Source organism: Ptychodera flava, chromosome 19 (genome assembly GCF_041260155.1).
Source record: "Ptychodera flava strain L36383 chromosome 19, AS_Pfla_20210202, whole genome shotgun sequence".
Classification (NCBI taxonomy): Eukaryota; Metazoa; Hemichordata; class Enteropneusta; family Ptychoderidae; genus Ptychodera; species Ptychodera flava.
Genome location: NC_091946.1, coordinates 18,722,147 through 18,748,200, shown reverse-complemented (window position 1 = coordinate 18,748,200; position 26,054 = coordinate 18,722,147). Strand labels below are relative to the sequence as shown.

Sequence of the window (26,054 nt, the reverse complement as noted above, 5' to 3'; positions counted from 1 at the left end):
CTCTAAGTTCTGCAAGGAAAAGAAACAGGAAAAGATCTTCATTGTTTCTCTTCTGTGTATAAATAAACCATTTTCCATGAAAAATACAATAGTTTAAAATGTGACTCATTTTGTTTGCGGAGGTTATACCCAGCAATACATGTTTGGTGGAAATACTAATACTAATATTCATTACTTGAAAAATCCACTTTGTAAACGAAGTCCAAAAATTTTTTGTAGAATTACATTCACCGAAGTAGTGAACTACGGTGTCCTTTTCCTAGCAGTAATTACAGTTTTCTGAATTAGTAAGCTTCCACTTAAAAAGTAGTGCATTGCAAGGGAAAACTCTATGTAACATTTTGTATTGTAAAGCTTGTATTTTAGTTTCTTTGACTGAACGGAAAACAAGTGTATAAATTTTTGCCCAGCCTTCTTCTTGAAAATCCGAAAAAAAATTCATTCCATCTCTGTTTACTAGAATTCTTAAACACTGGACGCTTAGACATAAAACGACTGTATAGCTGACCAGTTTTCATTGTTGAAGTGTCTCTGACATTGCTTTCATTTGTGTCTCTATCCAGAGATAAAATGGTTTTCCAGGTTTTTGGAATAGCAGATTTTAACGAAAAGTAATGAATGAAATTTGTTGGGTTCAATTTATGTTTCTGTTGAAAAGTTTGCATATCAATAAAGCTACCAGTATTGTCAACAACATCTGAAACTTTCTTAATACCTGCATCATACCAAGCTCTGAAAAACAAAGGCTTTTTGTCTGCAGTGACGATATATTTATTGAACCACAATGGTTCATTAAGGATGTCTTTTTTGGTATTTGGCGTTGATGAGTGGATCTGACTATGATATAATAACATCTGTTTATAAAATAAAGGCAAATCTTTCTCAATGAAAGTCTTATCAAGGTTTGAATGTACAAAGTCATCAAAAGAAATATACGGAAAGAAGCTTTCCAAGTAACATTTCCACCTTCCGCTCGGATACTCCAAGAAACGTTTTATCCAAGCAACTTTCAAAGCTTTTACATGACATTCAAAATCAATCATATTTAAACCACCCGACTCTTTCGAGCTTGTAACTATTTCTCTTTTAATTTTGTCTTTTTTCCCTGACCACAGAAAATTAAAAATAATAGAGGTTACCTCTCTGATTATATGGTCAGGAACAGGTAGAACTGAGGCAATGTAGGTTAGTTGTGGTATGGCAAGTGTTTTGATGATAGTTACTTTGCCAATAAGAGAAAAGTTTCTCTGAGACCAAATGTTCAAAATCGTTTTTAAATTTGCCACTCTGGGTTCAAAGTTTAACTTTTCCATAAGGCGATCGTTCTGGTGAAACCACACGCCCAAAGCATGGACTGGACCATTTGCCCATTTCAACCTATACGGTTTCTTAAGTAGGTATTTAGGTGGCTTACCAAGCCACAGTGCCTCTGTTTTACCTGGGTTCAATTTGAGGCCAGCTCCCCAATAGAAGGCAGTCAATATATTAAGCGCATGTTGAATGCTTATACAATCTTTCAAAAACAAAGTCGTGTCATCTGAAAGTTGAGATATTTTGACTTCTGAACTATTGATAAGTAAACCTTTTATGTTTTTAGTACTACGGATTTTAATTGCTAAGGTTTCAACAGCTATAACAAATAAGAGTGCACTAACAGGGCACCCTTGTCTAATGCCTCTACGTATAGAAAAGAAAGCTGTAGTGTGACCGTTATTTGTGACACAACTACTAATGTTACTATATAAAAGTTTGATCCAAGAACAAAAGGTTTTGCCAAAATTGAAAGCTTCTAAAGAGCGGTATAAAAAGGGCCATCTAATAGAGTCAAACGCTTTCTCGAAGTCGACAAATATGAGAATACCGTTGATATTTTTAGTCTTGCATGAATGAAGCACGTCACAAATTAAACGTATATTCTGTCCAATGTATCTACCTTTAATATAACCACATTGGTCAGTATCAATGATTTCAGAGACGACACGTTGTAGCCGGTTTGCAAGGAGTTTGGCAAGAATTTTGTAGTCGGTATTTAATAACGTAATGGGGCGCCAATTTTTTAATACACGAATATCTTTATCCTTTTTGGGGATCAAGGTGATTATACCTCTTCTTTGTTCTATTGAGAGTTGTTTATTATTAAATGAGTAGCGAAAACTATCATACACTAAATTTTTAATATCGTCCCCAAAATAATTATAAAATTCTGTGGTGAGACCGTCGGTGCCTGGTGATTTCCCAGTCGGTAAGTTTCTCAGGGCCTCTGAACATTCTTCTAGAGATATTTCCTTTTTGCAAAGAGATTTATTAACCTCATTTAATCTCGGAATATTTTGTTGATTGAGAAAGTTACTTTCGGCTTCAGTAGTGTTTTCGTAATCACTTGTATGAATTTCTTGCTCAGAGTAAAGGTTATGATAAAAGTTGAACTCTTCCTCCAGAATGCCATTTGGATTAGTTAGGATATCCCCATTGTGCTTAATTAACGTTCTGATATTTTTTAAAGAAGCGTTTCGCTTTTCAAGTGAAAGAAAGCATTTAGTGCAGCGTTTGCCCTCTTCTACCCAGCGAGCACGTGAACGAATCATGGCGCCTTTTGTATAATTACTATTTATCATTTCTAACTCTTTTCGTGTTGTGTAATACATTTGACTTGTGTTCTCATCAAAGTTTTCAGAAAGGAGATGCTCTAAATCAGTTAATTTCTGATTTAACTTGCTTTCTTCTTTTTTCAGACGTTTTGAACGAGTAATTGCATAAGAGATTGAACACTGACGGATATCGCATTTTATCAAGTCCCAAAGTAAATTCTTATCATCTAAGTCACTGTAGAGCGTCTTGCTATTGTTTATTGTGTGACGAAGTGCCGTGATATAATCTTCCTCGTTTAATAGAGCTGCGTTGAATTTCCAATAACATTTCCCTCTTGTTTGAGGGTGACTATGTTTTAATTTTAAAACAATTAAACTGTGGTCAACCATATGCTTGTTGTAATGGGTGTGGTCATTGTTGCTAGGAAAGAATGGGTACCAAGTAGAGTAACTTGATCTTATGTTCCATATCAATCAGCAAATCATTTATTTCCTCGTTGCTAGAGGTTTGGTCATCATTGCTTGCATCAGTTTTTCAAATTTTGGTAGTGTCATGGCAACGTGCATAATGCACACAGATATGCATATTAGCTATTAACCTTTGTGTCACCTCTTAATATCTAACATCACCAACATACATCCAAGTGTGATCAAAATTGGCAGCTACATGTTATGTAGTCTAATCAATTTTTTTGTATAACTGCTCTAGATTTGTATCCATTTTTCGAAAACCATTTGTCATGCAAATAAGCATAAACTATGCAAGCCATGCCCACCAATAACTTATCGATTCTTGCCATTTACAAACACAATCTGTGCATTAGATTTGAATCAAATCTGATCAGCAGTTATTGACATTGTGACCACAAACAAACATCGGTAGACAATGATAGCTCATGTGTAAGAGGATGTTTTTAATCAGCCACAACTCCAGTCAAAGATGGGTTTGTTATTGAGTAATTTACAGTTGCACATTGTTATATTTATGATTTTCTCTATTTGTAGTTTATTTTATTACAATTATGGTTCATATTACATTTAGAGACATACAAGTGTTGATTTGCCAAGACCACTGGTCATCTGCACAATAGCCAGATAGCTACAGTCACTTTTGAACATGTTAGGGTTTGTTTTGGATAACCCATCCATCCAAATGTCTAAATAAATTTACATGCTTTGCATCCTTGGTACCGATATGGAGAATGATTTTTGGACTTTACAAAACTGTCAAATACATTATTTACAATGATTTTCATTCAGTTTCCTTTCTTTCAAGCAACGCCACAAAAAATCCATTTGTTTTGTCATCTTTTGGTGATGCCCTAATACAGAACTGACCAACATTTGATTCATTGATCCCTCTGTGATCCCAAGTTGACAATGCCTTCCTTAAAACAAATTTCTTATTAGAATGCAATGCCTTTTGGACAACTGTCTCATTTTCCTCTACATTATATGAACATGTTGAGTACACTACTCTTTTAACCCTAGGGAATGTCAACTAGGAATGTCAATGCATGATTCATATTTTCAGTTGGAAATTCATCAATGATTGAAGCCGTTTCTTTGAATATTCATGATCTGATTCTGTGTCTTCAGTGAAGTGATTATTCCGGCTGACAATGCCAGATCCTGAACAGCTTGGATCAACAAGGATAAATTCAACTTTTTGGTAACAAGAACTCTCAGGGTTAATCCTTAGAAAATCTTCATTGTAGAGTTGTGAGTTGACCACACCAGCTTTTCCCATTAAGTTTCTCATTGTACCAAGTCTTTTAGAGTCTAAATCAAAGGCAAATATTTTCCTGCAAGAGATAAAATAGCATCAATGACACTGTGTTCCATGAAGTGATGTTTGTTTTGTGACAAATTTGAAACCTATGACACAACAAAAAAGAACGGAAGTACTAACCATAAGTACATGTAGCTGTGACAACACACAGTATGTGGTTTATCCCATGATGCAACACAAATCATACACATGCAGAACACTATTCCAGGCAGAGGGCACCATTACAAATATAACCACGGCTGGCCCAAAGTAGCAACAAGCTCAATACTGAGACCTTATGCATATGCATGTTTTTTATCCCTGTTTGCAATTACTTTCATGCAATAGTTCAAAGGACTGCCAAGCGGTGAGCGTGAAGTTGCTGCCGATCAAACTCTGTGGTTATATTCAATGTCTAACGGAACAGGAAGACAATTTTTTAGGAAATTCGAGCGTTTGTGGCGGGGAATCAATGACCGTTGGCAATTTGAACTGACCGTCAATCAAAAGCTTGCATAAACTCTGTTTGCAGGATTAGCAAAATGTGACAAAAGGTTGAGGTCAGTTTGTGTAATTAATGTTATAGAAATAAAACATCATACTGGCCATGTGTTTGAATGGGAGGAGAACTCTACTAATGCGAGAACCTGGGATTGAAAAGTGCGGCTTTAATTCACTGCAACTTGCAGTTCACTGCAATGAGTTTCTGTCTTTGCAATCATGTATCAGAAATCATGTGCGCTAGTTCGCTTTTACATGTATTGCAACCAATTTGGCACAAAACAATCGTTGTACATGTCCCTAGCCAGTGATAAATAAATAAACGCATGCACAAGGCAAATTTTCCACTTATAAATTTTTCCAAGTATCACAATTGCATGACTGACTATGAATTCATCTGCGCTCACTGATTGGATTGCTTTGGGTTCGCATGGGGTGAATAAGTGCAATAGCAATAATAAACGCAATTCAATCTCCCTATACATGAATCATATTGCATCATGGGTACTTTCACATACCATGCCACACTCTGCTACCATTCGATTAGAATTGATATAATTGACAAACTTATTTGTGTGCATCAGGGTTTTCTCTCCACTGCGTGATTGCACAAATTGCGCATTTCGAGGCATTTTCTGCCCTTTAAAAGTTACTGACTGCGCGAAAATCGAGCACAAAACACAGCATGCAAATACGTCCGTATGATGGTGACCCAAGCGCACAGTGCAGTGACCTGTAAATTTGCTGTTATTTCTATTCAGAATATTCCCCCGGAAAAGACAAAATATCACCTGTCATTCAATTTTGGTAACGTGCACAGGGCTCGAAATTAGCGGTACTCCCGCATCCACAGACTACCAACTTTTCCCTGGGGCTACCAAAGTCCATGAAATGGTAGCCCACACGGACTACCAAAGCTTGGGACATGAAATACTTGGCGTGCGATGTCCGTCACTTTGGGACGAGCTAAATGCAGTCAACATGCAGTTTCATTTGTTTGAAGCAATTATCATTTCATCTGTGAAGAGTTTTTTCTGGTGACTGTTAAAATTTTCATTGTTGTTGTTTTCACAAGATGCCGAGCGTTTGATACTAGAATGTTGAGTTGCTTTTCCGTGTGTAGTCTTTGCATGCCAGTTCACACCATGCTGTTGGTCGGCATCATACAAGACGTACCGTACTTGTGTCAAGTTTTGGGGTTTTGATGCTGAAATTTTACAAAACTGTCACTTCTCTATCAAGATATTGTGTAATCAGTTTGATTTGAAATAGTAATGTAAAACACTGTATGAGTTAAGCTTGGCTGAGTTTTGCTGTCTTTTATCTATGGTTGTCAATCAGTATCAATGTATTATGTTCTGTATAGAGAGGCTCAGGTGTAACAAGGCATGCCAGTTCATAAAGATCATGAGAATATTTTTTCTGTTTTTCTTTACTCACGTTAAAATTTCTTTGGATGTGTAAGCCGATTTTGAAAGTGATAGAAAGTGTTAAAATGTACATAAATTAGCATAAATTAAGCGTTCGTGACACATAACATGGGGTTTCTCAAGTTAGAGCCCCTAGTTTAAGTTACTGCTATTTTGTGTTGCTGAACCGGGGCTTATACTCGGACGAGTACAGTATCCCTAAACTAAAATATTCATGGACTACCAGCCATTGTCACTGGGCTACCAACTTCAGACCAGATATGAACTGTAAATGCTCACGTGTTTCATTGTATATTGCAGTTATGTGTAAATTTGAACCTTTGACACATGTTTGCAACTTCATTTAAAGTATTATGATCAACATAATGAATAATATTCACCACATATTAAACTCTATAGGTCATTAAGTATTCAAATACGCAATTAGCTGAAATAGAAATAATTAATTTCTTTGACTGCTGTCATTGTATCACCACTTTATATAGCAAGAGTAATTGCCTCTTGTCAAGTCCTTCAAACTAAATATTCCAAACTTTGAAAGCTCATTACATATGCAAACTATTAATTAGCTGACATGAAAACTTAAGTGCGAAATGACTTTTAACATTGGTATAACCTGGTATAATCATCAATATACATAGCATGTTATACCAACTTTGATCAAATAAATCCAAGTATACAATGTATATCCCTAATTAGGAAAGTTCATTAAATACACAAATTAGGAATTGGCTGAAGCAAAAATGCTTAATGCCTTGCAATAATGTTAGCCTACATAATAGTATCTTTAATGTACATAGAAAGTTTCATCAATTTTGGTCATGTACATGTAAATTCAAATATATATCCCTAATTTCAAAAATTCATTAAATATTCAAATTAGGAGCTGGATGAAGTAAAATGCTTAATGACTTTCAGTAACGTCGTATCATGGTATCTTTAATGTACATAGCAAGTTTCGTCAACTTTGGTCTGGTCAATACAGATATATATCTCTGATTATGAAAGTTCATTAAATATGCAAATAAGGAATTGGCTAAAGTTCAAATGCTTAATGACTTTCAATAATGTTCTATCATAGTATCTTTAATGTACATAGCCAGTTTCGTCAACTTTGGTCTCGTCAATTCAGATAAATACCCCTAATTAGGAAAGTTCATAAAATATGCAAATTAGGCATTGGCTGAAGTAAAAATGCTTAATGACATTTAATGTTCTAATAATGTTCTATCATAGTATCTTTAATGTACATAGCAAGTTTCATCAATTTTAGTCTTGTAAATTCAAATATATATCCTTACTTTCAAAAGGTCATTAAATATGCAAATTATGATTTGGATGAAGTAAAAATTCTTAATGACTTTCAATAATGTTAAATCATAGTATCCTCAATATGCATACTAAGTTTTGTCAATTTTGATCAAGTAAATTCAGATATATACGCCTAATTAGGAAATTTCATTAAATATGCAAATTAGTAATTATCTTTCACATCACCCCTTTAATAACTTTCACAGCTGATATATCTTGATATGATCAACATTTGTAGCAAATCTCATCAAATTGCGTGCAATCGTTCTCAATGTATATCCGTTTTTTCTAAAATCATTAATTATGCAAATGAGCAAAAAGTAAGCAAGCCACACCCACCAAAAACTAATCAGTTCTTACCATTTGCAAACTGAATCTATGTACCAGATTTGATTCTGATCTGATGAGCCGTTTTTGAGATATTGAGCCCACAGACAGACAGACCCACAGACAGACACACAGACAGACAGACAGACACACAGACAGACAGACATCGCTGCAACATATGCTCACGTGTGTCAACACGTGAGCAAAAAATGGTAGCCCAAGTGGACTACCAGTGTAAAAGCTAATTTCGAGCCCTGGTGCATAGCGTGGAGTGTACGCATTGAAAAGAAAACACAGTACAGGACACACATGTAGTTGTGCATCAGTCTCCATAGATACTAGTGCCATTTTATGTTCATGTTTTGATAGGATATGTTGTTTAATGTCATTAGTAAGTGTTAAAAAATACTGCCCCCTCAAATGTCAAGTTTGTCCCCTAATTTTGATGAATGGGGCAGAAATTGCCTCCTTCAGTGAATATGCAGAGAAAACACTGGTGCATACTTCAATTGTAGTTGTAAAGAGGTATCAACCTGGTAGGATTGAATTAATGTAGTTACAAGTATGACAGCAGAAAAGTTATATGGAATTTACAGAACCCCACATTGGTTTGCACATTTCACAAGCCTGTATTTTTAAAAGACTATTTGATAAGAAATATTTACCCGGTATTATTCATTAGACTTGAAAGATGACTTGTCTTGTTGCCAGGTGCAGCACATGCATCAATCACATGACTGCCTGGTCCTGGAGATAAAACATGGGCAGGTATACAGCTAGCCTACAGAATAAGACAAGACAAACATTATCATGAGATGAAATCCCTACTGTGACATATAGCAATCAAATCAAATGTTAAAATATAATGGACTTTACCAGACGACGAACCGTCTTTACCTACATGTATGGTTTACACGTCTTTGAAGGAAATGTACTCAATGTAAATGCTGAACCTTATAAAAATAGAGTAGTTAGCATAGCTTAGCATCCATATCCATGATATCTTTTGCACTGTGTGGGATTTGAAATATCACTGTCACTAACACCAACACATATGCAGTGTTGTCCTTATATTTAAAAGTAGCCGGGTAATTCAAGAAAGTAGACGGGTGGACTGCGAGGGAGCGAAGCGACCGAGCGTGAGTGAGTGTAGCAAACGATGGGGGAGAGCGCGAGAGGGGGGTGTCCCCCCTCTCGCAAGGCGAAAAATGAAATTTTGGAGTGGAAATGGTGTTCTCTAGTGGCACCTGAGGTGACATTTAGCTGAGACTGAAACAGTACTTTTGTTGTGTGTCTTAGACGTGGCTCACATACAACACAACAAACAAACATGATTTTGTTTTGCATGTATTATTTATGACACACTTATGGTTTTATTTGCATTGAAGATTTAACATTTAATCTTAAATCACCTGTAGTCTGCTCATTTCATTCCTCATTTCACAAAATCAGGATGGAAAATTCAAAATACCGACAGTAATCTAATAAAAACACATTCGCTTTTGTTAAAAAAAACATCGGTAAGATAATTCACTGTAACAGTGTTCGCATTTACTCAAAAACAAGGTGTAAAATACTATATAGAAAACTCATAACAATGAAAAAATGCGTAGAGAGTCGATCCAATGCGTAATAATATCACGCATTGGATTGAGTCTCTACGCATTCTTTCATTGTCATGAGTTATAATACGCAAACGATAATAGTAAAATGTTTGCGAAAGCACTCTCCGCGACTAAGCTTATTAGGCGTATCTGGTTGTCGCGACAACCAGACGAGATGAGTGCCCGCAGAAATGGCAGGACCTGAATGGTTTTGCATGAATATATCAGACAAGAAAAATATAGTTTTGTACATTTTGCAAAGGTCACAACTTTACAGTGAAAAACAGGTGTGATTAAATTTGTTGCAACATTTCTGTCGATCACTCATTTTGAGTGGAAAGTTTCAGATTCTTTGGGTGTAGTCTGAAAAATTGGCATCCTAGCTTAGAGGCACGTTATCATGTCAGCTGTGCCTATGAACTTACTACGTTGCTAATTTTCAGGCGAGCGATATTATCTGAAACTTATGACACAAAGTGAGTGATTGACAGAAATGTTGCAACAAATTAAATGCAAATCGTGCACGATCATCACGTCTCGCTGTCCCAAAATTTCATCAAAGCAGATATGCATCATGGCGTCGGAAGGAAAAAACTCTATTTTCTTTCAAATTTGCTCCACGAGTCCGTGAAAAAATGATTCAGAGAGTCCGTCGAAAGACACTATCGGGCAACCCAACATGGAGAACATGGAGAGGTGCAGTGAAATTGAACCCATGTCGGAATCCATGACGTATAACAACAGTGGATCAGCGCCATAGTGAAGCCGTGAGGCGTGACGATGATGCGCCGGTCGGCAACGGTCGACAACACACATGCCTGTGACCGTGGATTCTAGTACGTAAAAATAATCAATGAAAAAAATACCCATTCAAATAAACAGTTGGTTCTGAGAAAATCAGTTCTAGCTCATTGTTTTTAAATCTAGAAAATGCGTCGGTATTGCTCTGAGAATAACTTGATTTGTTGAGAAGATCATACTCGTAGCACTTGACGTTGGCAGCCAACTAGCTGCAGTCTCATGAACTTTGAATAGTCGATCAAAATCACACCTTTTCGAGGCTTTTCTCTCACAAATGCAGCGAAATTTTAGTTTTTCATACATAAACTAAATGTATTGTTGGAATCAGTTTAAAAAACTCGCATGTCGCATGTCGTGACCGGTCTTCCATACGAACGGACTTTCTTTGGGAAAAAATATTCCATCGGCAAGGTGCCAGTGGCCGACGCCACATTTCTTTTTGACGCCATCGTGAAAAATGACCTAAGATGACCTTCATACTAATCAAACCAATTACACTGCTCGTAACAAAGACAACACCATAGGCGCGTCCATAAGCCAATCGCACTATTTAACAAATAAAAGATCGGGCTCAAAAAGCCACAAACGGGTATTTAGAAACTGTTTTATGTTTGTGCAGTTCCATGCGGGGAAAGGGGTCGCGAAACTGCTGATCGTACGTGTGCCGTCTAACAGTTGGCAATGCAATCCCGAAATTACAGGTATATAAAAATAATCTAATTACGTTAAAAGTAGCCGGGAAAAAATGCAAAACAGCCGGGTTATTTACCCGGCACCCGGCTTCTAAGGACAGCACTGCATATGAGTATGCACAGAGGATTTTGCAAGCTATCTTCATTTTTACCACATACCTTGTCTTGTAAAATGATGTGTCCATTGCTGTACAGTACATGATCATGAAGGTCAGTTTTTGGTGGAAATATTAACACATCAAATAGATGTATATCTACCATAAACTGCTTTGGTTTCAGGGATTCAATGAGACTGACAGCTAGGTCACTGAAAGATATTCAAAATGGCAACAGTCAGTTGAGAAAGCTAAACAAAGACACTTATCAATGAAAAACAAGAGACAAAGAGTATGGAACCATGGTCAACATGACAGAGGGGCCTTGATAGAATGCTGTATCTGTCTCAGGTGGTGTGTTTACATTATGTGATGTTGTGCTCGTATCATGTTATGTAGTCTTTCCATTATGTGTTATCAATTTTACAGTGGATCAGTACATGTATATACATTTGTCTACGTAATGGCTCTTGACGTAAACAAATTGTGATAAACCTCATGGCACATTGTCCTTGTACCAAGTTTGAATAAAATTTTCATGTATAGCAAACGGTAGACTGAAAGATTGTTAAGCATTGCGTAGGCTCGACCACCTTCTCCCAGTTTATGGAAAAGCCAAGTTGCTGAAGTAGTTGTAGCAAAGCCTTAAAGGCTTGTTCGCACGCTAATTTAGAGTCTGCGATGATTTGAAAATCGTCGAGATACACGATTACGACATCATACCCTTTCCTGCGCATCGTTCTGGTAATACTTCATGAGATGCGAGTGAAAATTTCCGGGCTTTTTACTGCACCGAATGGAAGGCGTGTGTTGACCATGTACATCCAAGTTTTATGCTGCGTGAATTTGTAACGTACATCTACATGTACGCTCGTAGCACGCTGTGAGTCAACGCTTATGGGTACAGAGTGATAAGCGGATTTCAGGATGACTTTGGCCAGGTACGATTCTGGCTTGCACGTAGCAACAGCGTGATCATATAAGTTTGTAGAAGCATATGAGTTCATTATTATCATTTCTGATATAGTGAGAAGTTAGGATTGCTTCTAACCAACATTTGCAGTTTATCTCTCCTTGTGAGGAAACATTTCATTTGAATGATTCATGATAAAACAAATAGAAAAGTAGCATACCTTATCATCTTACTGTTACTCAATCTTTTCACTTTTTCATCAGCTACTTCTCTAGACAATGTTAGAGTGAAACCTTGTGCCTTGAATTGTTGAATGACATCATCAACACTGGTTTTTAGTAAGTTCACTCTGACATATCTGGGTAATAGAACTGAAAGTGTTGAAAAGAAAATCATGGTCAATTCCTGAGTTAATTAAGAGTTGTTAGGAGGTAGAATTTAGTCTGGAAGTTTGGAATTCTACCATTGGATGACAGAATTCTACCATTGGATGACAGAATTCTACCATTGGATGACAGTGTGGAAGAGATTGTTAAAGACTACACAAATCATCAACAAATCTTTAATGTATGGTGTGAGATCACAACCAAAATACAATTATTTGATTAATACTGCATTTTTGTTCTTTATTATTCATTTTAAATTACTAATTTTTACATGATTACATTTTAGATTATTTTCCTTGCCATATAAGTATTTCAATTATCTCATCAATTGTTTCAATATTCTATCATATTCACACATTTTTCTTCCCATACCGGTATATCATCATAAGATTCTCTTAATGATAGATTATTTAATGAATTTATTATTTTGTTATTTTAAGTATTTTGTTTATTATTTAAGATTTTAGCTTACATAATATTATTTAAATTATTTACTACATTATTCTTACATTTGATCATTCTCGCTTTTTTCAAAACATTTTAGTGTGATTTATGGCCGGATATGTTGCAAAAGTACAATCATATTGACAGCTTTCTCTATTGGCTAAAAGTATTCAAAATAACTGCAAGCTTAGGGCAATGGGGAAGGCTGCCAGCCAGTCAGTGTCTATTGTCTGGGCCAAGTGGTCAAGTTGCTTATAAAATAATTATATAATGGTAATAAAAGTCAACATTTATATACGAATCATTATATCAACTTCATTTGAACAATTCCCCATGTTCATCTTTTGAGCTAAAATATTCAATGTTTAATGATCAGCAGTTTTGAACTTGAAGCGATTTACAAACACATTTTGGTGTTCTCTCTCAGATACAAAGCTTATGTACAGTACCATTGACTTTTTCAGTCAAGCTAAAAGAAGTCATGATTGTGTATCAATCCAAGTCAGTTGCACCATGACTATAAATGGGGGAGATTTTGAAAAATGAATTCAGTATAGTGTTTTCTACAACTTGGAATAAATGAGGGGTGGCCAACTAATGTCTATTTATATACTCTTATATTATGCAAATTAATTCTTTTTTATGGTTATTAACACATGAATAGATTTGTCCAAAAACAAGGGTGACCAAACTCTAAAAATCTTCTCATGGAGTACTCACAGGTGTTAAAAATTCATGCATTTTCACTATTTTTCAGTTCATTCATGTATTAAAGTCTACATTATTATATCATTAACTGTTCAAACATAGGCCACCTAGAGTAACTTTCTTTTTTCATTTTTGACACAAAACATATTCATTTGAATATGCACTCATCTTAAACCCCTTGTGCAACCACACACTGATTAAAACTAAAACTGTTAATGATGTGAGTTTTTGTAACCCCTTGCAAACACTTTTCAGACTTATCACGTTATACATAATGAAAATGGATTATCTATTCTAATATATGTACCTTGTTGTTTGACCTGTTGCGGCAGTAAATCTTCAGCATCTTTAACCTTGGCCTTAACTTTAAGTCTTGAAAGAGCAGCTTGCAAAGCATTTTTATGTGAGTAAATAGCAGATTTCAATTTACCGCCACATTTCAAACCTTTGCCAAACAGATGTTCATATACAAGGATCTCTGCCAGAATTGGCTTCTTTTTCAGGTACTTCTCATGTTGCAAGAGTTTAGTGTCTTTGATGATTTGAGCTGTGATAGAGGCATATTTCAATGTTCCACAAACCAACGCATTGAGCTGCTTCTTATGCTGAAAATGAAGAAAGGTTTCTATTGGTTAGAAGAACTTTAATGGTGAAATCCTAATCTCTAGATTTCTAATTGAAGAAATACATTCACCATCTCTTGATATCTGGTATATCCATGCTCATATTACTCCATCTTGGAGACATTCGGTCTTCAAGTAACCAAGCTGATGATTTACTTTAGCTCTAAGCTGCGCTGTACTTCTATCACAAAAAACAATTAATTCAATAATTTACTAAACATACTATTATTAATCATTTGAAGTTAAAAGTAAATAATTTATAATAATAAGAATTAGGAAATAATACAGATAGCATTATTAAAATGACAATGTAAAAATTACGATGACAAGAGGTGTTTTGCTATGGTTTGGAACACTCTGGTAGGTATATGGTTTGGCCACTCCTCTACCACATCTAGTGGCCTAATGTAATTGTATTGATAGAACATGGCAATCTTAGTAACAAGTACAAAACACTGATAAGGATATTAGATAGACAGTAAAACAATGTCTTATTGGTCACCCTTACAGAGCGGTCACCTCTTTATAGTGATCATCTTGCAGTGATCCCATGGCATTTGAACAACCACCTCTTTTGTGTGGTCACTGGTCACATGGAATTTCTCAAATTCAGAACAAAATCTGTAAATAATGGTCAGCATATCTGACTTTAAATGACCTCTGCCAAAAATGCTTTGAATTGAAAGCAAAAAATGGATCTATTTAAACTGATTTTACAGCTGCAAAATGATTTGTGCTGCTATCTGTTGATAAATTCACCACTCAGCACACCACCCACCCTCTCTATAGAAAAGCCACCTCCATATAGTGGTCACTTTTCCTTGGTCCCTTGGGTGACCACTATACACAGGCTTTACTGTATATCATATGCATGTATGATACTGTGTAGTATACACATAATGAGTAAATGGCTCATATACTGACTAAAAATACAAAATTCATCATGTGATATCGATGACCATCGTTGGTCCTATGGACATTGCCAGTCTCACATAACTGAAATTAAACTTTAACTTGAGAAAAAAAATAGTTCAGTTCTTGGATCTGTGACTGTTCATGGGGCGCAGATGCCAGCTGTAATCTCTCAGTTTGTGTTTATAAGTTGAGAGGTCACCGCTACGTCACTGTAGTGACTATCTGTAGAGAGCCACGAACAACAGTTTTGCGCCAGCAAAATGGCAGTCTCCGGGTAGTCATGTCGGTTGAAGCTAGAAAAAAGGCGATCTTTCAGTGAATTTTAAGTGGATTTCTGGTCGTGGGGAGTCCCTAATAACCAAGTTGTTGATGAGTGTTGACAATTTGTGGTTCCCAGACACTTCGCACCAAAACCACTTCGCACCATACCATCTCGTCCCATACCACTTCGCACCAAAACAACCTCGTACCAAAACCACTTCGCCCCAAAAGTCATGTCCCCCAATCCACTTTGCCCGAAACTTACCGCTAACTGGTAAAGCTGAAAATAACCACCTTCCTGTCATCCAGGGACTCAAATCTTGAAACTGTACGCATTTCACGAAATTGACATTGTGCAATTCTGCGCACGGCCCCTGAGTTGTAGCATTTACGTGTTTCTTTTTTCTTATTCTATCGTTTATGGTTTCATGCAACAATAAATGGTTCGTGGTAGCCAAAATGTCCTATACATTAATGCTTCCAAGTTGTAGGTAAAAACAACCTTATGATACGTCGTAACATCGTTGTTTCAGGACGAGTTTACGGTACTATACTTTGGGCGAAGTGGTTTTTAAGTACGATGTGGTACTTGGGGCGAAGTGGGGTTGGGCGAAGTAGTACTTGGGACAAGGTGGTTTTGGTACAAAATGGTTTTGGGACGAAGTTGTGTGGGGCGAACTGGTTTTGGTACGAAGTGTCTGGACCCCCAATTTGTAATTTGGATGGAAACTTTTCGAACTATCGCCGAACAAAGTTGCGACAAAGGTGCTGTCGGGCGTAACATGGACGCTATTCTACGCATTTTCCCATAGCTGGGGGGGGGGGGGGGGGGGGGGGGGGGGGGGGGGGGGGGGGGGGGGGGGGGGGGGGGGGGAAGTTAAAATCAATAAAATGAAAACCAGCCCGTAAAAGGCATGAATCCCGTCTGAAAACACCACAGCTATGGACCTACAGCTAGTGAAAGACAAGCAAGAGTACGAGTTGCTGCAGTTCTGTAGCCTACAACAAACCTTGGCGATTGTTGGCGTTGTTGAAAGGTGAAACCAGGTGTATGCACATCTAGTATGATTGGTGCAGCAAGCACAGGCGCCCGTGGCTTGGGTAGTCTGCTATCCCTGCGTACAGGTCTGTGTGTTCCCGGCGTTATACGGCCTGTGGTGGAGGCCCACAGGCGTTCTGTTTTGTAGGTAGTTTGTAAAAGTGTAGTTTATGCTACGTTCCGACGTTCTCTTCCGTAGCCTTTATGTGTTCTGTTTTGTGGGTAGTTTGTATAGTTTTATGCTATATTCCGACCTTCTCTTTCGTAGCTTTATGTGATAAGGCTACGGAAGAGAACGTCGGAAGGTAGCATAAACTACACTTTTACAAACTACCCAGAAAAAAAATGCCTGTGTGGAGGCCGTATACCGGCGGTATACGCCGGGAGCACAGACCTGTTCGCAGGGCTAGGTAGTCCATAGGCGCTTGGCACATTGCTTGGATAATAATCGTATTTAATATGTAGAATGTCTATATACGACTTGATTATTCAATAAAAGAATCACCGTACGTGATATTAGTGTAGGCCTATAGGCCTACATGTTGACTGGCATTATACCTATGGCTGCCTGGCTCGGGCCCGGCGAACGCACTGCATAATCATCAATGTGTAGAATGTCTACATGACTTGATTATTTAATAAAGAATAACGGTACGTGATATTACTGTACATGTCGGCTAGCTTAACCGAGCAGCTGTAGAGCTCTGCAGGGCTTGGACCCGGCTTGGGCCCGTTGTCCACTGCTGCACAGACAGGAAGGAAAGGTGAGAAAGCTTTTCACCACCCGATTTCATAAATCACGAAATTCACGAACTCTGAGCGTTTCCGGTGATAAAAACTGGTCAACGGTCAGATGGTTGCATAAACTATCGATCAACTGGCCTCTTTTGCCTGGAATCATACCTTACCCTATGCTACTGGCGTGAAATCGTCCTGGAATCGGCCGGGCACACCAACCCAGCGCCGGCCATTTTGAATCAGCTGCATGCAATGTACGCGTCCAATGAGAGAAGAGCAATTTAAAAACAATACGTCATCTGCCAAGGGTTGTATGCAGACGCGTACATTGCATGCAGCTGATTCAAAATGGCCGGCGCTGGGTTGGTGTGCCCAGCCGATTCCAGGACGATTTCACGCCAGTAGCATAGGGTAAGGTATGATTTTAGGCAAAAGAGGCCAGTCGATCGATAGTTTATGCAACCATCTGACCGTTGACCAGTTTTTATCACCGGAAACGCTCAGAGTTCGTGAATTTCGCTGATTTATGAAATCGGGTGGTGAAAAGCTTTCTCACCTTTTCTTCCTGTCTGTGCAGCAGTGGACAACGGGCCCAAGCCGGGTCCAAGCCCTGCAGACCTCTACAGCTGCTCGGTTAAGCTAGCCGACATGTACAGTAATATCACGTACCGTTATTCTTTATTAAATAATCAAGTCATGTAGACATTCTACACATTGATGATTATGCAGTGCGTTCGCCGGGCCCGAGCCAGGCAGCCATAGGTATAATGCCAGTCAACATGTAGGCCTAGAGGCCTACACTAATATCACGTACGGTGATTCTTTTATTGGATAATCAAGTCGTATATAGACATTCTACATATTGAATACGATTATTATCCCAGCAATGTGCCAAGCGCCTGTGAGGTAGTCTGCTAAGATCGATCGATTTTCAGCTCGATCTATAGATTCCATGCTAAACCTGCCTACCACTGAGACCTAAATTTAGGTGCCCGCCACTGCAACCTAAATTTGAGTTGCAGTGGCGGGCAGATCGAGCACGGAATTGATAGATCGAGAAGAAAATCGATCGATCTTCAGTAGACTACTAAACCTACGGGCGCCAGCTGTGGCAGCACGATAACGAGTGGCAGTACAGTACAGTACGTACCTTTAATTTGCTGCTATTGACCAGCGACTTAACCGAGCCTTTCTTATGCCTTGCTATCGATATTATCCTAGACGCTTCCACGTACAACATCTTGCCGTAGACAGTAGACGCGAGACTTCTACTGTCTATGACTTTGCGAACGTGTTCAATGTAGTATAGCAGGGTTAGCTGGTTAGTGTCACGCTGTTGACTGTTTACCTGATTTTGCGCATGTGCGCAACCTTTCAGGGAATACTTCCGGGAAGCCCGCCCTCTGCCGCATCATCTGTAACCAAGAGATGTGCTAGTCGGGCGCGCGCGATATGGCTTTTCGTCTACTGTTCGGCTATTAAAAGTTTGCTCATACAAAATGTGCATACACCTGGTTTCCGGGGGAAATATACTCAAATGTAAAAGTAAGACGCGTTTGTATACTTTATCAACGATTCACTTACTTTACACAAGGGTATTTTCGAGAACACGTTTAATTTGTTTCTTTGAAAGTCAAAGTACAGATTCTCATTTTAGGGAGCCGTTATTATTTTCGGCCGGGGGGGGGTCGGAGGAATTGCTTTAGAAACTCCAAATTTCGAGTACCCCCCCCCCTGTCAACCATGACGTGTTTGAGTAACCCCCTTTCTGCTGCAGAAATTTTGAGTGACCCCCCCCCCCCAAAAAAAAAAAAAAAAAATGGGAAAGTTAAATATCTATACAGTAAAATGGATTGCTGCTGCGACAGGCCCTGTACAGACCCTGATTTAAACCCTGTGGTACAGGTCTGTGTCGGAAAGATGTCCCATTGCTGTGACAGGGGCTGATGTACAGGTCTGTATCCAGTGCTCTGATGACATGCAGTGTTCTCTGTAATAATTTTTTACCAGAGGGCCACTATAAGCGACCCGCAATGGGGGGAGGTCAGGAGGGGGGACCCGTTGGAGCTTTGAAAAATAGAGATTAAAATTGTGTTATTTGGAGGCACTTGGAAAGTGTTTTTTTCAGATATTTTTTGTATAAAAACTCAAAGGAACAGAAATCTGAGACAGTATTCCAAAACTTATATTCCAGTTCACTGATTTCAATGAAGATTACATTTTTTGAAAACGAAAATATAGTGACAGACATACATTTATTCACATTTATCATTATTATTTTCCTGCAATAAAAGATGGGTTTGTTGTCAAGGTATTCCACTGGATTTAAACTTTATAGAATCAGAATTAGCTTGCTTTACATGTTTTCCCCTACCTATATAATATGGAATATGGAAAGCAGACGTTTCTCATGAATGATCAGGCAACTATATCAATCTTTAATCAGTAAATACTGGAAAATGTAGTCAGTACTAGGCTCTAACATAAGGCTTGCCACGTCGAATAGCTGATCATTCTCATCTGAAGATCACAATAACGTGAAACACATAGTGTAATGAGATTTTAGTTTCTACTTGAAACCACCTGTTATATATATATATATATATATATATATATATATATATATATATATATATATATATATATATATATATATATATATATATATACTTATATATATATACTTATTGTACTTGGGCCTCAGCCAAGTACATTTGTTTTCATTCCGTGGGAAAAAACTCTGTAAGGTATAACCATTTCTGGCTGAGACCAGGGAGAGCAAAATGTCTTGGCGTCATCTTTCTTGGCATAATAAATGGCGTAATGATGTTAACTGAATGGAAGTGCTGCTCTCAGCCAGTCTTGAATAAGTGAGATGTGAATATTAATGCTTCTCTATCTGAGTTTTTGCCACAAAATCTTCTGAATATAATCAAAATGTGCATCGAAATGCAACAATTAATGCACCCTCCGTTTCCTAGGCGATGGCACGACCCTTGCTACACCCACTGGACGAGCCAAAGTGGGAGGGGTAATTTCAGTTTGGTCGAACAAGAGGGCTCGAGACCAGAATTTAACATTTAAACTTGAAACATGTTTAATCGCTGACAATATGTGGACTAGTGTTAATCAAAGTAAAATTGTGAATAGGAAAGGTTTTATATCCCGGACACAATGAAAAACATTACGACTGAAACTGTACCCCCAGTTGAGAATAGTAATGCCCACAGCGATGGAGAACACTTATCCTTGAGCTGAGAAAACCAGACCATCATTTCGAAATAGAGCTGCAGATTCGAGAAGCTCGTTCAAAATAGCTAGGTACACCCCATAAAGGGGTGGTTTCGAGTTTTGAGGGCAAATTTCGCCTCCTTCATATAGAAATCGTACGTTTGTTTTTCCAGGAGAACACACCATTTGACACAAAATTTGCATGTAAAGGGGTCGCCAGTAAGCACGTGGTCAAATCTGGCATAAGAAACAATATAAAATGTTGGGTAAAGCCAGTCCAAAATAAACTGATTTGAACTTTTGTGTTTTGTTATTTAAACACTGCAGTAACATTACCTTCTTTTGACAACATCACACAATGTAATACGTTTTGAAACTGAATACTCCGACGTATTCTGTGTCTCCTTTGCTAAAAAATACGGTATGCCGATTACCATGTAAGGAGATGATGACGTCAAGACAGATTTGTAGTGCGTTTGGTCCTGGATGGTGCACGAAGTTTTGTCAAGGTAGCTTGTGTATTTATTTCCTAAATGGGAGAGATTAGGGTCGATCTAAACGAAGGCCGAAGAATGTTATGATACTCTAAGCGAGCTGAACTCTAACGCGAATGGTTGGATAATTTGGAGGATGTCTAGAATGATCTCGTCTCATTAAGATTATTTGGCGGTCAGTATTGAATTTCAACTGCGTCACAAGTTTGCGAAATGAGTATTCCGTCGAACGCCGGGTCAACGAACGATATTTTAGAAATCTGGAGACATGGCACATCGCATTTTTATTTTAGTATTTTATGCTTTACAAAAGATTTAAGAAGCAATGATTTTGTCGAAAATTCTGAAAAAAATACAGGAAGATTTGATCGCGAACACATTTTCACTTGGGGTCAACTAGCCCTGCGTACGATGCTGTGTGTTCCGCTACAGCTAATCGCCCCGCTCGCCACAGCCCTGCAAAGACCCGTACGTAGGGTCGGTGACTTCAAATCCATTTTGGGACTTGACGTAAAAAGCCAAGTTACTGCCGAAATTCAGCGTTCTTGGGCCAAAGTCGTATCCCAGCCTACCTCAACTACTCGATCGCTTCCAAAAATGACAGTCTTTTATTCACTTCTCGTAAATAACCGTCGATGTCTCGCTAGCCCTGCGTACGATGCTGTGTGTTAGCTGTAGCACATAGCATCGTACGCATGGCTAGGGGTCAACATGGGGTCGCAGCCATGTTGCCTCAAAACTTATTTCTGTCTGCACTCAAAACTAAAAAAGTCGGATATGAACCTGAAAATCGATGCAATTTTGTCAAACTTCGGCGAAATATTAGCCTATAGACAAAATTTCATAGGTAAGGTAAATTTACTGAAATTTGATCGACAAATAATCCTGAGCTTGAACGTGACAGCTCGCCTTCTCCGGGAAGTCAAGTATCCAGCTGCCCATACTCAGTTGCCCATATGGCCAGGTTTATGAGATTGTTTTCAAGCGACGGCGGCAGACCGTACAGGGGCTCTGGATATGAACCTACCGCCGGTGTAGCTGTAATAACTGTTGCGTTGTTTTTAGTGCCCACGGACGAAGTCCTGGGGGAGTTATAGGTTTGGTCATGTCAGTCCGTCCGTCCGTCCGTCCGTCCGTTCACGCAGATACTCCAGACATGCCCTGGTCAATTTCTTTCAAACTTTGCACAAGAATAGTACCCAACCCCATACAGATGCACGTCGATTTGTTTCACAATGCGATTGAATTTGGCCGTGTTAGAGGACTTTTTAGTTTACACCTCCATAGACTCCCATGTATAAAGCAGTTCTCCATAGACTCCCATGTATAAGGCCAAGAAAAATAAAAATTTAGTTTCTCATCGTATTCATATTGCCTAAAGGATGCAGTGACTCAGTTTTTTGTCCCCACGGATAAAGTCCAGGGGCTTATAGATTGGGTCATATCCGTCCGTGAGTCCATCAGTGAGTCCATCAGTTTACGCAGATATCTCAGACATTTTGACAAAATATCATGTGACCTTGGTGACCTTTGACCTCAATATACATTATTGTCCATAACTCAGTAACCACAAGTGCTAAACCTTTCATATTTGGTATGATGGGACACCTTATATTGTACCTCATTAATTATGCGCATATCTAATTTTGAGCGAGCCAATAGAGCTAGAGGTCTGATTTTTGGTATATAGGAATAACTTAGCAATACAATTATTTTGACAAAATGTCACGTGACCTCAATGACTTTTGACCTCAAATATATATATTTGTCCACAACTCAGTAACCACAAGTGCTACACCCTTCATATTTGGTATGATGGGACACCTTATGACCTTATTACCACGGAGCCAAATTTTGGAACAGTTTACCAGCTACTATAAAAATATAAACAATAGACACCAGTTTAAACAAACTCTTAAATCTTGGATTTTAAACCACGACTAGTTGTCTTTTTCTGATTATACCCTCCGTCCTCGTTTAATTTAGTTTTTTTGTTTATTTAATTCTCAGCTACCACCCACCAGGAGCTAGACACTCATTAGCTTTGCATTAGCTATTTTCTAGCTCCTATTCACATTCATTCCCCTTCATAAAAGAGAATATATTCCTCATAATTCTCGTGTGTCTTTTTTTTGTAGCAGCATTTCTTTATTGACTAATTTAATTATATGTAAGTTTTTTTTGTTTCTATTTATTTGTACACTGAGATATTTACTGTTGTATATACTTTTGTAATACACAGTGAGAGTTTATAATGTGGGGTCTTTATACCTCGTAAGAATACCAGTCTCTGTATCTTGCAATCATAGATTGTGATGTAATTACAGTCTTGTAATTGTGGAAATGAATGAATGAATGAATAAACTAAACTAAAAACTAACATTATGACACCACATATTGTACCTCATTAATTATGCGCATATCTAATTCTGAGCAAGCCAATAGAGCTTGATGTCCGATTTTTGGTATATAGGGATAACAATAGGGTAGAAATCTAAATATGCCCATCTAAATATTAGACATCTACCATCGAGAACAAAAGAAATTTGCTGTAATTTGAATATTTAAGGAGTTTAAGCAATTTCCACTATAAATAAAGAACCCCTGCCTCAAACTCCACAAAAGTTGCTAGACATATTTTGCCGTTGTCATGCCATTGCTTCGTTTAATAACCAGTTAATCAAATGCCTAATTGACAGGAGGAAATTCAAGACCATATTTGAATAGTAGTATATATTGTCCTCAAAATTACTCTATCACGGCCCAAGTACTCATTGCCTTCAGCAATACTGCCTTGTATATAATTATATTTATATATTTATATGTGTGTGTGTACATACATACTGCTGCATGTGTGTATAGATAGCAAAAAACAACTGATGTGTCACAACATATGAAGTACATTCCCCCTGCTGAAGATGCACAGGATCTCTGGTCTGTTCAAACCACTGTTCATGAATGTTCTTCATACCATTACTTTATTTAGCATTAGTGGCAAGCTGACAGACACACAAATTAACAGATACGTAGCAGAGAGTACTTTGTACTTTAAGTAATTTGTGTTATTATATATATATATATATATATATATATATATATATATATATATATATATATATATATATATATATATATCATATGTAACCTCAGCAAATCAGCAAAAAATAAAGAAATATGGGAAAATAAGCAGTGAGATTGGTGTCTTTTTAATGAGGCAAGAATTTGATAAACGTTACATTTATAACCATGATATGAATGTCTTTTCCATTTGTAGAAGTAATTTCACAGTATTTACACAGGTTTCATACTTTGGTTTTGATTTTTTGTCTTGCTGTTACATATTTTTGAGTTTCGTTTTTTGTTTACTTTAATTTGTTTTTCTTTTAACTAAATGATAAAAAGTAAGACAAAGCGACTTCATTGCCTTTCTGATTATTTTGACCCTGTTAATTGTCTTTGTTTCATTTGTTGAATAGCGCCTTTCCTCTTGATGTAAATTAACTTATGCACATAAATCCCAAAAGGTTTTAAATGGTTTGAAGAAATTTTGATGGGGATACAAAATGGGCTTTTTGTTAATATAATTGTAGTTTTACTTTGACATTACTCAGCATTGCGTGAAACAAATATTGTTATAAATTTAAACATAAATGGGTATTAACTTTAATTGTCTAAGCACTTTTGAGTATTTTATGTCTTAGGAAATTAAACAAGAATCTAATTTTGTCAGAAGATGTAATAAACAAAATCACTGCAGTGAAGAAAAACGCATCTTCTATACTTGACAATCTGGCGCAGGAAAAACAGTTCGACTTTCAGGTGCATCAGTAAGAATGAAAAAATGTCTTGACAATTTTCCCTTTCTCCTTGTTGCTTTCTCATACTCTGTTATCATGGACAAAAAAATAAAAAAGTCAAGGATCAGATTTTTGTCATGCTTTGTATACTAATTGCATATTCAATGATAAATGAATACACTTTGCAAACAAACTTTCAATTTACAATCTGAGGCACACGAATGGTGCACAGAACTGAATGATGCGATTCATGACTGCATTTATATGCAATTATGGACGTCGACGGATATCTTACAATCAAAATCACACTGACCCTCCCCATAGAGCATCTCCAAAACATGGCGACTCCCATAACCAAAATCAAAATCAGGGTGACTACGACTCCAAAAATCCACCACGCCCCCAGTCTGAAGAAACTGACCAGTCCCTTGTAGTGTTACATTTTATGTGCCACGCTTTTACAGGGATGGCCGAAATATATGCAGTCTGTGCTCTCTTCATGGAGTTTTATACACTGACTTGTACCAAGTATATATATGGTTTATTAGAAGGGATCTTTTAGAAAGATTAGTGAATCATATTTTTACCACAGTTCATCAACCCTATGCTTTTACCAATGATTCGACTTTTGTTTTTCGAAAGCAGCGAGCCTGCAAAAGAAATCGACAATTGTCGCACCGTAAATCTTGTTTCAAGGTTGACCACTCCTTCCAAGATCTATTGGCGGGTCCCTAATAATTCTCATTATGGAATAAGTGTTTGAACCATAAACTAAAGTCTATGACTGAGCATTTCTAGTAATGATTTTACCTCTCTTACAGCATATTACGACTGAACGTTTTCCGTGCACATGGAAGAACACTCAAAACAATCCAAAGCTCCTGTATCGGTTGAGCATTTTTACAAAAAAATTGACACAAAATTTGTGTTCGTAAGCGTAACTAATGCAGAGGACTAGCCGAAGGAAAAATCTTGTCAAAGGACAAGAGTGTTTCAAACTTAGGTAACTAGGTTGGTAATAAAAAGGAATCTGTTTCAGTTTTTTTTTTTCCTTTATTTTTCAAAGTTCCTGAGCAAATTTGCCTTTTGAACTATTTTTATCCTCGCGGTAGTAGTAAATATATACCAATACATTTTAACATTAATCTCTTTTTAGTTTTATTACAAAGAACGTGTAGCATGTATCAATATTGCTAATAATTGTAATATTTCTTACACTTTAAAAACAGAACTGATAGGCATGAAACTATACAAATTTTAAAATATCGTTTTCACTACAGGTGTCACGCGGAGAACGCATTCATCGCCTACGCAAAATGTATAAGTTTTGACATAGGAGTGTTATTAATAAAATAATATTTGGTCAGGGTTGAGCTACCTTTCTG

At 37.5% G+C, this 26,054-nt stretch overlaps 1 protein-coding gene across 1 annotated transcript; it reads right to left on the bottom strand.

Annotated features, from left to right (window-relative positions):
- Positions 1-3,482: 3,482 nt before the first annotated feature.
- Positions 3,483-18,505, bottom strand: LOC139118825 (28S rRNA (cytosine-C(5))-methyltransferase-like). Its single transcript, XM_070682314.1, has 6 exons — positions 18,298-18,505; positions 13,879-14,176; positions 12,254-12,404; positions 11,185-11,332; positions 8,594-8,709; positions 3,483-4,393 (listed from the first exon to the last, which is right to left on the bottom strand). Exons 1-6 carry the CDS (start codon positions 18,385-18,387, stop codon positions 4,111-4,113), a joined length of 1,086 nt encoding a protein of 361 aa, XP_070538415.1. The 5' UTR covers positions 18,388-18,505; the 3' UTR covers positions 3,483-4,110.
- Between the last annotated feature and the right edge of the window lie 7,549 nt (positions 18,506-26,054).

Bases quoted from the DNA above. Each gene is read 5' to 3' on its own strand.
- LOC139118825 (XM_070682314.1), bottom strand. From the start codon at position 18,387: ATGTTGTACGTGGAAGCGTCTAGGATAATATCGATAGCAAGGCATAAG. The intron at 14,177-18,297 runs GTACGTACTGTA...CTTCATTTTCAG, and splicing joins TCAATAGCAGCAAATTAAAG to CATAAGAAGCAGCTCAATGC. The intron at 12,405-13,878 runs GTACATATATTA...CAACACTTTCAG, and splicing joins GCAACAGGTCAAACAACAAG to TTCTATTACCCAGATATGTC.